At 43.1% G+C, this 15,914-nt stretch overlaps 1 protein-coding gene across 2 annotated transcripts in view; it reads left to right on the forward strand.

The window, feature by feature from the left end:
* The window catches only part of DOP1B (DOP1 leucine zipper like protein B), a 60,168-nt gene that overhangs the window by 5,154 nt on the left and 39,100 nt on the right, over positions 1–15,914 (forward strand). For both annotated transcript variants that reach the window (XR_014219113.1, XM_082220483.1), the window contains exons 3-9: positions 5,758–5,939; positions 6,860–7,030; positions 8,675–8,864; positions 10,103–10,201; positions 10,759–10,882; positions 12,559–12,668; positions 13,955–14,069. Coding sequence is in view for 1 of the 2 variants with exons in the window: in XM_082220483.1 (XP_082076609.1) it covers positions 5,758–5,939; positions 6,860–7,030; positions 8,675–8,864; positions 10,103–10,201; positions 10,759–10,882; positions 12,559–12,668; positions 13,955–14,069 (991 nt within the window). In the remaining variant the exon portion in view is untranslated. The remainder of the gene's footprint in view (positions 1–5,757; positions 5,940–6,859; positions 7,031–8,674; positions 8,865–10,102; positions 10,202–10,758; positions 10,883–12,558; positions 12,669–13,954; positions 14,070–15,914) is intronic.

Raw genomic sequence — 15,914 nt, forward strand, 5'->3', positions numbered from 1 at the left:
TTACACGCTCAGTTATTAATATTTTTTGCCTGGCTAGAATGTGTCCTTAAGCTTGGGTAATGCTTCTTGTTTGCCTGGATGGAAGATACAAGAAGGGTGTGTGAGTATGTGCAGAAACTAGTTTACTGTACAAAAGTAAAATTCATGTTCATTGCTCTGCCTCCTTTAGCCTCTGGCACTGCCCACCACAGGTATGTGCCACCTCGCAGAAGGTTATCCAAAAGGGAATGTGGCACTCAGGATTAAAAAGGTTCTTCATCCCTGCCTTAGCACTTTGACTCCAAAAAAGAATCGTTCTGGATGCAACTGTGCAAAGCAAGGGCTTATAGTTAAACAGCAGCATATACAAGCTATAATAAACAGAATATGTGCTTACCCTGATGCCAGAGGTGAGGAATCTCTACCCTGCAAGCCTAATTAGGCCTGGTTCTGGTCCAGATTTGACCCATGAAAGAATTTGTCAAAAACCACTCCTACATATGCAGCTAGGAAGGAACTGTCGGGATCTTAAAGAGAGCTCCTGATTCTTCCTTTGCAAGAGGAGCTCCCTATCAACACCAGTCAGTTGGGATCAGCCGCCCTGAGGAGTTCCCTGTCTGCAGCTCCCTAGTGCATCCAAAAGAGTTGGAAAAAATGATTCACAGTGCTTTCAATCCAAGCCATTTCCTGTTCAGAGGGGGAAATGCCCTGTTTAAAACAGAGCATTTCTCTCTCTCTCCAGAGCAAGCCCTTTTGAAGGCACTCTCCCAGTTCCTTCCAGCTGATTGGCATCTGTCAAAGCTCAAAGGAAGTCTGTGTAGCTCCCAGTTGGTGGTTATGGCAACCTATTCTGAAGATGCGCTTTCCGTGCCAATCACCTGATGTCATTATGACGCAAGAAGATGACTCTGTTGACCTTGATCCTCTGTCTAGTTATGCACATGGAACCTGCTTCCACTTTTTCACTCGGTGCCAGTAGCTAGGAGGCTTGCGTCCAACCAGCTTACCAAATACTGTAGATTGCTTCATCCCAAGGAAGGCAAAATCTTTTAAGAGTTCTCTCTCCAGGGACCCTGGTGTTCTTCAGCCTTCATGCGATATCTCCTGAGACAAATTCTCCAACCCTAATTTAGCGTGCTCCCCTTCCTACCTCCTTTCTCCCCGTTGTTTCCTACCCTTCTTCTATCTCTGACTTGATTTTGATACAGCTGTGTACCTAAGGGGAATGCACAGCCTCCTGCTCCCCTTGCAACCCATCTCTTCCTTTCCCCAATTAAGGGGTCTCAAGGGAAACAAGTTGCCTTCCTTTAGAGACTGAAGGGAACCTTTAAAACCTTGCTTACTTTCAGCTTCCCATCATTGCCTTTGCCTGCATGACACTTGTTTCTGTAGAGTAAAACCATGACCCATAATTCAAAAGGAAAAGCTCCCTTTAGCTCTGGTAAATCAGTTGTTGCGATAAACTCCTAGGTCACTGTGAGGCCTTAAGAAAAGACTTCCACACGTTCCATTTTTCCCTGGAACAGGGAAATATCTGTGCTTCCTTTTTTCTATTTCCACAATAATTCCTCTAGTTTCACTGTTCTCCGTCCTGTCCCAAACTTCATTTCGTTTTCAGCTTGAGTTATCTCCAAGGGAATTAGGTATCCCATGCAGCCTGACAGATCAGTTCCCACCCCCACCCCCTTTGAACCACTTGAGAATCGCTGAAGGTCTTGGCCAGGCATAGGCAGACTCAGCCCTCCAGATGCTTTGGAACTACAATTCCCATCATCCCTGACCACTGGTCCTGTTAGCTAGGGATCATGGGAGTTGTCCCAAAACTTCTGGAGGGCCGAGTTTGCCTATGCCTGGTCTTGGCAGACCATTTAATGAGTTTTCTACCTGTTGCAGCAATTGCAGTTTCATAGAATGGTAAGTTGTACAATGTAAGAAGCAATAAAAATAAAATACAATTAAAAATCAGTATGAATCTTCAGTATGATGGAAGTCTTTCAACTTCAACCACAAATTCAGACTAGGTCTGGGCAATATATCGGTATATCACTGAGTGAAACCGCCATCCCACTCTTCCCTCTTGCGACGGAGAGGGGGAAAAACAAGCTGTGTTGACAAGGTGCCGATACAGCTTGTTCCTCCCTCTGCATCTTAAACTGCTCGACTGAGGACGTCCCCCCCCCCCCCGCCCAGCTGAGTGGCGCAAACAAGCTGCATTGTCCCAGCCCACAAGCCTGGGTGAAACAGCCTCACCCCTTGAGGTGAGAGCTGAGGCAATTTCACCCAGTGTCTCGTGGGCAGAGGCCAATGCAGCATGTTTTTTCAACATCACGGTATATCACGGTATATTGGCTGGTGATACACCATGATGCTGAAAAGCTGGTATCACCTAGTCCTAATTCAGAAACACTGCAGATCACCTGAAATTTAGCTCATGGACCACAGCTTCGGAAACCCTGGTTTAGGCTATGCTTTGCTTGCACATTCTTCAATACCTGTTTGTTCCACAGAGGCATACTTACTAATCCTTTCGTTGTTTTGCAGTAACCTATATCAGGGGTGGGAAACTGGATCCAGAAAGTGTGCTGGCTTGTTTATCTTCCCCACTCCCTTTGGGTGGCTAGAGGTGCCTGCCCCAAGGACATCAAGTGCCCCAAGTGGGCCAAGGTAGTATCTGGGGTAATGAGGTGGTGCCATATTACCATCCTTCTGACAGAAGCATTGCTGCCACTTACCTAAATGGTGCAGGGTAGGTCAGGGTGGCAGCAAGGTAGAGACTGCACAGGCACACTGGTGGGAGCGCTGGATTGGCACTCTTGGCGCACCCGTGTAGCCCTGACTTCACCAGCAGCACCCTGACCCATCTCCTCACAGTTCTTATAAGCTGCAGCCCTTGAGAGGTCAGTGGTGTGGCACCGCACAGACCAATCCCAGTTTACTCTGTAATCCTGTACACTTTGAGCTTGGTCTGAGTTAACAGGCATGTTCAAAAATATTTGTAGTAGCTAATCCTAATAGCAGGCTAATAGTCCTAAAATATATTTGTTGATCAGTCAGTGAGTTTTATACAAGTTGTATTGATTAACTGTCGGTAATTTTTGAATCAGGAAACATACTTCCTTTTGTAGATGAATTGCATGTATTTATAGCAGGCATCCTCTTAGACTTATTCCCTCCTATATGCTGGCCAGATGCAAGTTTTATAACAGCATATAGAAAATATTTAAAAAATCTTTCCTGTATCTCACTTTTGCCATTGCCTCTGCGAATGTGCATAAGCCAGCTCCTATTGCTTTCTTTTCATCCCTGTTCTTTCTTGAAGTTTTCTGTAACAATTCTACCATGACCGTCTTACCTATTTTTAATATGGGCTTTTATGTACTGACTATTCACATTGGTATGGAAATGGTAGCATTTTCTTCCTATTGGCAATGGAACAGAATCATGCAGAGCAACTCTTACTCATGGCCACAGCATACGTTATGCAACAGATGCATGTAACAGTCTCTTCATTTTGTGTGAGTATGTTTAATGAAGAATAGCTCTGGGAGGCTACAAATTAAGTAGAGGAACGGCAGGGGAAAGGAACTGCTTAACTTCCCCATCTTTGGAGAGAGAAAATAACATTGGGGACCATACTCACCTAGTTTGTTCTTTGCTTCTTCAGTTGAAACTACTCCGTAGCTGCTAGGCACTGGCATAACACAACAGGAAAACCTTGGAAAATAAGTTTTTTCTTTGAAATGTTCACTGGAATGTGCTCCATTTGCTTAGAACATGGGTATTTGTTGCACATAAATGCAGTGGTCAAGGCAGAATGACTACTTGCAAATTAATCTTAGTTTGAGATGCACACTTAATTTATGGGTGCCAAGCAAAGCTGTACAGTACTGCCTTTGCTTACATGTGCATTAATACTCTTTCCCCATCTGCTTCAAACTTGCATGTGTAGGGTTTTTTTCTTGTCTTTTTCTGCTGCAGGTAGTAAATCACATTCTGAGCTTCTGGGTCTTAAATGCCTCGTTGGTGTTACGGGCAGTGATTGTAATTGGTCTTAATTAGATTTAATGGTATAAACTAAGTTCTCGACAGGATAGTGGGGATTTTCCAGTTGACAGGTCTTGATGTTGTAGCAGATGTTGACCAGGCTAACTTGTCATAGTAGTGTTGAACAGTGTTTGATTTACAGTATTTCAAAATTTATTTGCTGCCTTAAAACTACTAGGTAGTTTGCTTTAAGCTGTTTTTAATGTTGCAGTTTAAATTGTTTTGACCTGCCCTGGGAACATAGACAGAAGGGTGGGTTATTCTTATTACTATATTACTGTTAGTATTAATAATAATACAGCTCATTGCTAGTCAGGCAAGAGCTTAACTATCAGCCAGGTTCAGATGACGCATTAAGAAAACCTTAGCTTAGCTCACTCCTGCACCAAAACGGACCAGAGAAGAACAAAGTGGCTGTGAGCTCCTTCCTGAGAACCCACACATTTGCACTGAGGCAAGGCCTGGCTTAGCATGATGTGTGGACCATTGCTTCATACTACTTCCTTATCATGTGACAAATAGGGTAACTGAGTCCTTCTGATAAGAAGTTTTAGTGCCCCCACGAGCTGTTCAGCTGAATGTTTGAGTGGCATAGCAATACAGCCCTTGCACACCCATATCCATTTGTTTGTAGAAATGAAAATGATTAGCAAAATTTTCAAGATGGGTTTAAATTTGTAATATAAAACACGAGGGGGGGGGAAACCCTGTTGAATGAATTTTTAAATATTTTTCCAATGCCATATTCTTTTGCATTATGGATCACAAATTAGCTGCAGTCGTTTGGATCTTTGATCAGTTTACTTTTGCAAACTCAGCATAGCAATTCACACACCCTTAACAAATAGTCCAGATGTTTACACTCTGTCTACTTGTTCCCAACCCAGTTATATATTCTAGCTTTTACATATTCTGCCTGTTCTAGGACTTCCGTGAAAAGAGAGAACTATTACTATTCTATGCCACAAAACATGCCTTTGTTTAACACAATTCTGTCCTTCTGAAACCAATCTCTAGATTCAGAGTGGTGAACAGGGGTTGGTAGCGCAACTGTATACATAGTCAAATTGTATGGGGACCACATTTTGAGATACTTGCATTGCAGCAGGGTGAACTAGATGACCCCATTGCACAGATTCAAACTGCCAACCTTCTGATCAGCAAGCCCAAGAGGCTCAGTGGTTTAGACCAGAGCGCTACCCATGTCCCCATAAGTCTGCTAGTAACAACATGCATACATAATCTGATTTTTGTGCTGTCTTTCCATAGTCAAAATCATGCTCAAGGTGGCTTACAGCATGAAAAAATACATAATTACAACATAAGAAAAGCCATAAACAATAAATAAAACACCAAAAATACACAACCAAATTGAAACAATTTCCACATAAGATCTGAAATAAAGGTACAAAACAATTAAAACCAGTAACAGCAATAGCCCCCTCACACACACAAACAGTACTCCATCCCATGAGTGTTTTCGGCAGGTTCAGTTTTTGTAACTGGAGTCAGTCCAGGCCCCACCCTCTCAGGCCATGTGGAAAAAGGCCATCAAGGCAGGGAGCAGGTTCTCCAGGACTCACAGCTGAGGTGATCTTTGGCCTCTTCAGCGGCCTCATCTATCTGAAGGCTAGTTCTGTTAAGTAGAAGATTACAGTAAAGCTTTAGCTAAGTTCATTTGCTGACTAATGTTGATGTAAGTTATAACATTTAATTCCTACCATTATTTTACAGGCTCTTCAAAGTAATTTGAAGTACTCCCTTTTACCAAGGCGTCTGATTATTAGCAAGAGGTTATCTCAGTGTTTACATCCAGCGTTGCCCAGTGGAGTGCACCTGAAGGCACTAGAGACCTATGAAATAATATTTAAAATCATTGGAACCAAATGGCTTGCAAAGGACTTGTTTCTATACAGGTAAACATTCTACTTAAAAAGTAAGACTGTAATTTAATATTAGTGGCTGTGCTTGCAGATAATATTAAACTCTGGTTTAGCGCTGCAAGGATGAGTTGCAGAAGGCGCTCCAGCTCCCGCTTCCCCTCCCCTCGAGTGTGACTGCAAAAAGCAGATTTGGAGCTTCTGTTTCAGGTAAACTACAGTTTAATGTCATGTACAAACCCTGAACTGTAGTTAGTCTTCACTATTGTTGTTGAAACGAGCCAACTTCATAAAGTGTGGTTTGAGGTTAACCTGTTTGAACAAATAACTAAGATTAGCCGCAGTTTTCCAGGTTTCAGTAGTCACAAAAAGCTGTGGTTAATTTCAAATGGGAACAAATGTTTCTTAACTTTCTCATAGCTGCCTCAGGGGAGAAGGAAGTGCACAAGCCCAAGGTAGTTGAACGGGGTGTTCAACACATCCTTGTAATAGGTAAAGGTAAAGGTACCCCTGCCCGAACGGGCCAGTCTTGACAGACTCTGGGGTTTGTGCGCCCATCTCACATCTATTGGCCGGGGGCCAGCGCTGTCCGCAGACACTTCCGGGTCACGTGGCCAGCGTGACAACGCTGCTCTGGCGAGCCAGAGCCGCACACGGAACGCCGTTTACCTTCCCGCTGGTAAGCGGTACCTATTTATCTACTTGCCCCCGGGGGTGCTTTCGAACTGCTAGGTGGGCAGGCGCTGGGACCGAGCAGCGGGAGCGCACCCCGCCGCGGGGATTCGAACCGCCGACCTTTCGATCGGCAAGCCCTAGGCGCTGAGGCTTTAGCCCACAGCGCCACCCGCGTCCCATCCTTGTAATACTAAGCCGTAATTTAAAATAATGTGTGAATGCAGCCAATGGCTGACACCCACTCCCCCTTTTTAAATCTCTCATTCTCTCTCTGCCACCAGCTCAGGCTTGTTTCCATTGCTGGCAAATGCAGCAATGTCGGTGAGGCCTGTTCTTCTTGGCCTGTACGAGAAATACTTTATCCCACTGCAGAAGTGCCTCTTGCCAAGTCTTCAAGCCTTCTTGATTGGACTCCTGCCCGGTTTGGAGGAAGGGTCAGAAATCTATGACAGGTTGGTATCACTTGCTCTTACAATAAATGTCATTACATTTTAAAAAACTTTTTAAAAATATATTTATTTAATAGAAATCCCCCACTTCCAAGAGTTGTTCACCTGTGCACTATGGGTTATGTGGAAAGGCTCTTGGTGGAGTCAGAGAAGACAAGCTACTGAAAGAAACAGGAAGGGCAGAGCCGTAAGGATTTAAGAGTTAAGATGTTCTGTTTGTATTTGGCAAGGGCCACAGGACAACTTGAGCAGGAAGTGCCTGTGGCTGCAGAATCATAAGTGCAAACAAGCAGGTTCTTTTGGGTACAAATGGAAATGTCGCTGTGCCAAAAGGCATCTGGAAGCAGCAGGAAAAGCTCCCTTCTGCTTAATATTTACAAGCTCTGTCAATGGAATTTAGAGAAAGCCTTGCCAGTTTCAGAGTTTTATGGAAACATTTGCTTGAGCTTTATCCTCTAAACTCACCCTAAGCATTTTTGTTTTTTTCTTTCAGTCTTATAAGAGTGCAAAGTATGTCACTATTGCCTATTGTAGATAGGAGTAAGGGATGAAACATAGAGACTTAAGGCCTCTAACAAGATTATGACTGGTATGAGATTTGGAACATCAGTGATGCAGAACTGATGCAGTGTAGTTGAGAGTCTTGTCAGCCATCAAGTCTGTCTCTACTACGTGTATTATTTAATTATGCACATAATTTGTGTGGGTAGTTTGCTTTTGGTTAAGCTCACAGGATGCGGGCTTCCTTTCTCTAATTCTGCAAATTCATAGTATTAATCCAGTTATGTAGACAACTGAACTATCAGAAATGATTTTCAAATATTAAAGCCTTCTCAGACACCAGATCTTCACCAAAATCCACAAAAGGCAGGTGAATGGGATACTGTTAGTATTACTTACCTTTCCAATATGTTTCACCGCCACCACATGTTGGTACTCCCCGCCCCCCAAGCAAAGTCTTCGCAAAAATCTGTATTTGAAAGAGAAGAAACAAAGGTGGGAAGCTTGCGTCCTGTTCTTATCAGCACTTCCTGAGGTGATTACTTCTTTCCGATCAAGAGATTCTGTCCACTTAATTTATTCAGATTATGAGCAATCATTGGGTGACTCGTACATTAAGTCTTGCCCATTAGTGATGTGACTTGGTGGGGAGGAGAGATTTAAAGCAGATGGCCATAAGTAGCCCCTTATTATATTTAAATACTGACAGCATTAAATAATTAGCAGCCAAAGGGTGAACTTTTTTTTATCTAAGTTGTATGGTTGAAGGCATGGTCGCATGATCCTTTGAGTCACAATTGCTAAAATGTGGTAAGGTTGACTAGAGTAGTAATTTCATTCAGCACAACCCTAGAATCATTTCTCCATCTTCTTCCGTAACATCAGTTCCCAATTTTGAATACCTGTGACGTACATGAGTGGCAATACAAATTTACTATAGAAAGAGCAGGCCTAGACTGGGTATAACTCGTGACAGAGGGACAAATTATGTGAAAATGTGAATGCAGTGACAGTTCCAAACTGGAGTGAGTGATCTTTTCTAGATTAAGCTGTTGTTTTTTATTTAAAAAAAAAAAAGAATGGTCATTTGATGGAAGTGGTATGGAAACTTCCCTTTTTCATTTCCACTTCTTTTTGTTTTCACAGGACAGATGCTTTACTTGTGAAGTTGTCTCTAGTAATTGGCAAAGAAGTGTTTTACTCAGCATTATGGGGGAGTGTCCTGGTTAGTCCTTCCATAAGGCTGCCTGCCTCCCTTTTTGTTGTTAGTCATATCAACAGAGAATTATCTGGAAAACAGCAGAAATATATGCTGGGAACTGATACTAAGCTCATGGTAGGTTACACAACTGGTAATGTGTGTTCTTTGTATGTGTTTCTAAACAAACAATTCTAGAAGCATGGGCAAATTACAAACTAATCATACACTCATGAAGGTGATACATAGCCATCCTTGGATGTCCTTTCTCAGATCATTTTCTCTGGCTGTGTTGATCAACAGCAACAAATCTAAGAATAATAGGGACCATGTGAAATCTCCCTCAGTTTAACTGCTTTGGAAAGGGGGTGAGTTTATATCCACCAGCAGAACCTTGAACTGGAAGTGCACTGAATCCCTATTTGGAGGAACACACTTTTCGCTGAAAGCAACCATAGAATCATAGAGTTGGAAGAGACCACAAGGGCCATTGAGTCCAACCCCCTGCCAAGCAGGAAACACCATCAGAGCACTCCTGACATATGGTTGTCAAGCCTCTGCTTAAAGACCTCCAAAGAAGGAGACTTCACCACACTCCTTGGCAGCAAATTCCACTGTCGAACAGCTCTTACTGTCAGGAAGTTCTTCCTAATGTTTAGGTGGAATCTTCTTTCTTGTAGTTTGGATCCATTGCTCCGTGTCCGCTTCTCTGGAGCAGCAGAAAACAACCTTTCTCCCTCCTCTATGTGACATCCTTTTATATATTTGAACATGGCTATCATATCACCCCTTAACCTCCTCTTCTCCAGGCTAAACATGCCCAGCTCCCTTAGCTGTTCCTCATAAGGCATCGTTTCCAGGCCTTTGACCATTTTGGTTGCCCTCCTCTGGACACGTTCCAGTTTGTCAGTGTCCCTCAGTGCCCACAGAGTCTTCAGTATAGAAAAATAAGAAAGCTACATTAGTTAGAAGAAGTGCATGTTTGATCGAAAGCTGGCCCTAGTTCTGCCTAACTAAGAAGGAGATGAGGAGAGCCATGCTTGCTCTGTCATCTCTGCAGATGAGAGAAGCAAAAAGTGGGATCAAGGAAGGGAGAAGTAAGACGTGAGGTCAGCAGTCCTAAGAGTCTGGCATCTGAAGAAAATCACTACAGGTTAGGTGAGAAAGAGAGTCTAGGAAGCATGGGGATTACACTCTTACCTACTTTATCCTCATGCAGACCCCATCAGCCTTACTACATCCTAACACTTCCAACAACTTCCCATTCCCTTTGCCCAAGGGAAGCTTGTGCCTCCGTCATGCCCTCCACTACCAGGTATATTCCTTGGCAGCAGAGGGGTGTATTCCTCAAATGCAATTCTGTTCTTTTCTTACAGGTGAAAGCTTTTTGTGTGTCAATGCTGGATTCAAACGTTCTTGTGCAAAGGAACACTTTGGAAGTGGTTCTCTTCTTCTTCCCATTTTATTCATGTTTGGTAAGGAAAAGACTTAACTTTTTGTGGTCCAACTCTAAGGCTCGCTACACTGACAGGCAAGTCCAAGGGAAAACTGCCTAGGCTTTGTACATTTTCTGTACATGCAAGTGATGCCTTGGCTTCTGGTTGGGTTTATTTTTTAGTTCTCCCCCACCCATTCCAAAATCAAACAAACCATTGGTCTCTGTGTAAGTATTCTGAAGATGTTTAAAGAAGGGGCAGCCCTGTACAAAATTCTGGTTCTCTGAGGTGTTCACTGCCATATCCACCAAAACAACATGCTGCTTTAGTAACTGCAGTTTCTTGGCCACCTCAAGGGACATTTAATGCAGATTGCATTGCAATAAATCAAGTCTTGAAGTTGCCAGTATCAGAACTACTATGGTTAGGCTGTCTTGGTCCTGATAGACATGAACAGATTGCAGCGTTAAAGTGAGAGGAGTTTTATGTTGCTAATTTTTTTATTGCCACAGTGCGGTGGCTTTGTTTGTTTTTGCATTTCCTGGTTTTTGTTTGAGGAAACTCACCTATATCTGACTTGTTTGTTCTTTGTTTAGGATCCCAGTGAAAGTGCTGTCACACTGTCTAGATCTGATATAGTCCACCTTCTCTCAGCATCTGCCCAAACTCTCTTAAGAAGAGATATGTCACTTAACAGAAGGTTATATGCATGGCTGCTAGGTACTGTACAAATTATAGCCACATTATCTTTGTGTGTAATTTTTGCTATTGGTGTTCAGATAACTTTAGTGCACACTCTTGAAATAGAATGTTTAAAAACTCCAGGTTTCATCTGTATTTATGGGCCATCTACAGCAGAATACCGTTTTTTACAACATTTTTGTCCTGGGATATTCAGGTAGTATACAGACATCCCCAAACACTGTATTATATGCATCTTTGCTGGAATTGCCTTACACAACTACAGCTGCAGGCCTAACCCCACTTCCCTGGAAATAGGCCACACTGAATGCAATTGGACATACTTCTGAGTAGGCGGGGTTATGATTATACCGTATGTAGAGAAGTGCCATTTGTGTTACCTTGCATAAGATTTTGTGTGCACAAGCGTTTCCCCAATGGAAGGGGAGTACCACAGAAGTATCAATTAGACCAGGGGTACCCAACATGCCCCCCCCCCCGCCATCACCTGTGGCCAAGCTGGCTGAGGCTGATGGGAACTGTAGCACAACATCATCTGGAGGGTGCCACATTGGCTACCACTGCCTTTGTCTTTGAAAAATTGCACCCTTTATTGTCATACATTGCTTACTCAGTGACTTAAATTGACAGCTTGCTTTCTCAGTAATTCAGGAATACCAAGTAGAAAGTTTAAATTAATAGAAGGCTCTGTGTCCACTGTATTATGAACTATTTTGTGAAACAGAAATCAATATTAAGCCAGACAGTTGATTATTCACTTTGTAAGACTGGTGGGATTAAAGGTCTATATTTCACTTACCAGGTAAATGCCATGGATCAGGACATGCTTTGTATGTAAAAAATCCCGGGTTTAATCCTTGGCATCTTCAGATAGAGCTGAGAAACAAATGCTTTTGTCTGAAACCCTAGGGATCTGTGGCCAGGCAATGGAGATGATACTGAACTAGATAGAGTGAGTGATCTGGCTGTGTATAAGTCAGATTCCTATCTCCAGATCACTATTTTACATCCATACTAGATATTGCTTATGTGTGAGGGGAAAGTGTATCCAACTTCATGTCAGATTTTAATAGCACGAGCATAAATCTGACATCCTGTTTATTACATTTTGTTTATTCAACCATTTATGGTCTGTTTAACACCTTAGTCTAGTAAAGGTGCACAATAAGGTCACAAAAAAGATACAATGAAGATAAAATCATGTTAAAAGAAATTGGGAAAGGGTACTGCTAAAATAAAGCACCAGACATTCAACAACCAGCAGGCCTGTCTGAACTCAGCTGGAAGAGAGCTCCAGAGAATTGGGCCCACAGTGCTGGATACACAGCTCCTGGTGGATGCACTTTGGTCTCAATATAACTCACAGGAAGTTAGCATGCATGTATTGCATCTATAGTAGTAGCTCATATTATGGGCTTCCACCACCTACAGTATCGAATGTGACATGTATGTGACTCTACAAAAGACCAAAGAAAGTTAAACGTACTGCCACACTTTCTTTTAGATTGGTCCTGCTGCCAAATTAAGCAAAATCCCCTGATTCCACACTGATGGCTTAAGTGCTATTAATGTCGGAAGGGGAAAGCAGTTCAACCTTTGTCATAGTTGTTTGTGCCGTTGATTTAAAAGTATATTATATTGCATTCATTATATTTAATCCACTTTCATATTTTCTTTATTTATCATGTTCTCAGGTTCTGATATCAAGGGAGGTACTTTTCTACCAGATCCGTCTATTTCTATGTCCTTAGAGGACCACGCCTTCTACTTTTTTGGGAAATATTCCAAAGATCTTTTAGTTGAGGTGCGTAATATTCCTTGAAGAATGTAACCTGTATTATAATAAATTCCCTGAAAGATGCATTCCTTGTTGCCTAGTCACCCGTGTGCAAGCTCAGCAGCTCATAGGATCACATATGGGAATTTTGGTGGTAGCATCCAGTTCTCAGTCTCAGTGTGTAGGTACAGCAGGAGGAAGTGGCACAGCCATGTCAGCAACTGCATTTCATTGCTGACATCATTCAACTGTCTCTACTAGTTATGCTTCTGTTTTGTAGCTCTGAGTGCAAGGAGGAAGCAGGTCGTAATACTAGAACTGCAGAAAAATCAACATTTCCCTTCAATTCATAGAGTCATAAAATCGTAGTTGGAAGGGACCCCGAGGATCATCTAGTCTAACCCCCTCTAATGCAGGGATTTCAGCTAAAGCACCCAAGACAGATGACCATTCAACCTCTGCTTGAAAACCTCCGATGAAAGAAGAGTCCACCAGCTCTTGTGGGAGTCTGCTCCGCTGTTGAACAGAAAGTTCTGTCTGATGTTTGGTTGGCATCTCCTTTCTTGTAACTTGAACCCATTGATTTGGGTCCTTGCCTCTGGAGCAGGAGAAAACAAGCTTTCTTCTTATTCCATGTAACAGCCCTTTAGATGTTTGGAGATCATAGAATCATAGAGTTGGAATAGACCACAAGGGCCATCGAGTCCAACCCCCTGCCAAGCAGGAAACACCATCGGAGATGGCTATCATATCTTCTCCCAGTCTTCTCTTAGCCAGACTAAACATACCCAACTCCCTCAAACATTCCTCATCAGGTTTGGCTTCCAGATCCTTGATCATCTTGCTTGCCTCCTGCACACGTTACAGCTTGTTAATATCCTTCTTAAATTGTGATGCCCAGAACTGAACACAGTATTTCATATGTGGTCTGACCAAGGCAGTACAGAGCGGTACTGGAAACTATACTTCTATTGATGCTGATTCCTAGTTCTAAAGGCAATGTGGGGGAATTGTCTGCTGTGGGTAGGAGCTATTGGCTATGCTCTTTCCCCTGTTCATGCCAAACCACATACTACTTTAGCCGCTGCAGTGCAAGCCACTATGTTTTCTCTGCAGTTGCAGGAGAACCACAATGTTAGGTTGTAAAAGAGGAATTCTGAAAATGGCTTTGGAATCTGCCGTCAGTTTTCCACCCTTCTTTTCAGTCGGGGTTTGGCTGTGTTTTGAGATTAGCAGTAAGCAGTAAGATTAGAGTAAGTGACAATGTTAATGCTATTTTTGCTTCCAAATTCAACATTTGATTGTTTTAACAGGCGTTGATTGAAATACTGCATCAAAATTTTGCAGAATCTGACTTGGAGGAACAGCATCATGCATATTTGAGACCATTCCGCATTCTGATAAGCCTACTTGACAAACCTGAAATAGGTAAGAAGGAAGTCTCTCAAGAGAACTAATACAAAAATATACTTGGCTACATATATTTGTTTTCCATTTGTTCTAGGTTTGTGCCTTTAGCAAGCATCTGACATGGGATGACAAATGATGGTTAAAGAAGAAAGTTAAAGAACTAAGTCACAGCTAAAACAAACCATAGCCAGCAACAAATCCTGACTGCAGAGTATTGTTTGTTGGTTATAAACAAATCATACCAATTAATAAACTATGGGTTAACATTACATGTGAACAGGCCAATAGATGGCTAAGCAAAACAAAAGACAAACTTTACAGCATCTTTGCCAATAGGTAGCAGGATGTAATTCGCTCTACGCAGGGCTGCCCTTGAAGCTGTCCCAGAAACTCCAGCGGGTACAGAATGCTGCAGCGAGGCTCCTCACGGGGTCTCTGCCATGGGAGCATATTCACCCAGTGCTTTTCCAGCTTCCCTGGCTCCTGGTGGAGTACAGGGTCAGATTTAAGGTGGTGGCTTTGACCTTTAAAGCCCTTCCTGGCCTAGGACCTCGTACCTACGGGACCGCCTCTCCCAGTATGCCCCACGGAGGACCTTAAGGTCCATATATAGCAACACCCTAGAGGTCCCCAGCCCTAAGGAAGTTAGATTAGCCTCAACCAGAGCCAGGGCCTTTTCAACACTTGCACCGGCCTCGTAGAACGCTCTGCAGGGCCCTGCAGGATCCGATTTCTTTCCGCAGGGCCGGTAAGACAGAGTTGTTCTGCCTGGCCTTTGGCTTGGAATCAACTTGATCCCCTCCCCCTCTTTTTCCTTTTTCCTTCTGTGATGGAACTCCTATTTGGGGACTTCCCTGGCTTTTTTCTGGCCCACGTAGGTACAGTCTGGATAGTTGGCCTTGGTGAAGATTTGACGTTTTCATCCCCAAAAAGTTTTTGATTTGAATTTCTACTGAAATGAAGCTGCATTTTAATGTTGTATTTTCAGTTTGTTTTTAAGTTGTATTTTAATCAATTGTTTTTATACTCAGTGTTAGCCGCCTTGAGCCCAGTCTTGGGGGGGCAGGGTATAAATAAAAATTATTATTATTGTTGTTGTTATTATTATTATTATTTATTTGTTTATTATTCTTATCATGATGAGTCCCAATAAGGCTTGTGCCCAGATCACTAGTCATGTGCTTCAGTATGCCTCCAGGATATGCAGGAAACACACTATGAACTGACCTTTGTTTTGTCCATATCAGCTTTATGGCCATAGCTTCATATTGGTTTTTAAAACCATCTTGTCTCTAGATTATGTTCTGAATGGCTGTCAACCTTGGCTGCTTGAGTAGCTCTTGTGGATTTCTATTGTGGAAATAACATTTCTGTTCCTAAATGTTTAGAAGTAACTCTAATGGTTCTAGGGGTTGCTCGTGCGTAAGCCAGTGCAAACACCTGGATGGGTTGCCTGAGTGAACCTTTTCTGTCCGGACAGCCACTCACCCGTGGCTATCTCAATCGCTGGCAGAATCCGTCAGTGGGCGTTTCTTAAACTTCTTCCAGCAAAGAAGTTCTTTGACGCCCAGTCTCCTCCTACTCTCCCTGCGCGGAAGCCTTCTGCGCAAGGAGGGCGTAGGCAGCGGAGGACCTCTACTCTCCCTGCTGGTCCCCGGCAAGGAGTCATGTGACCTCCTCGCCGCTTCCCCCATCTGCCCCCCTTCTCCACTGGTGCTACGCTGATTCTCTTCCCCAGAAGATGGGCTGCCTCTCCCACTCCCGGGACGCTCTCTGAAATCCCTCCGGATTTTGCTCTCTCCCTCCGGCACTGATGGCAGTTCCCTGACAGTAACTGCCAAACTAATGTTGCATTTTCAGGGT

This window comes from Podarcis vaucheri (genome assembly GCF_965113315.1).
Source record: "Podarcis vaucheri genome assembly, chromosome: 4".
NCBI classification, from domain to species: domain Eukaryota; kingdom Metazoa; phylum Chordata; class Lepidosauria; order Squamata; family Lacertidae; genus Podarcis; species Podarcis vaucheri.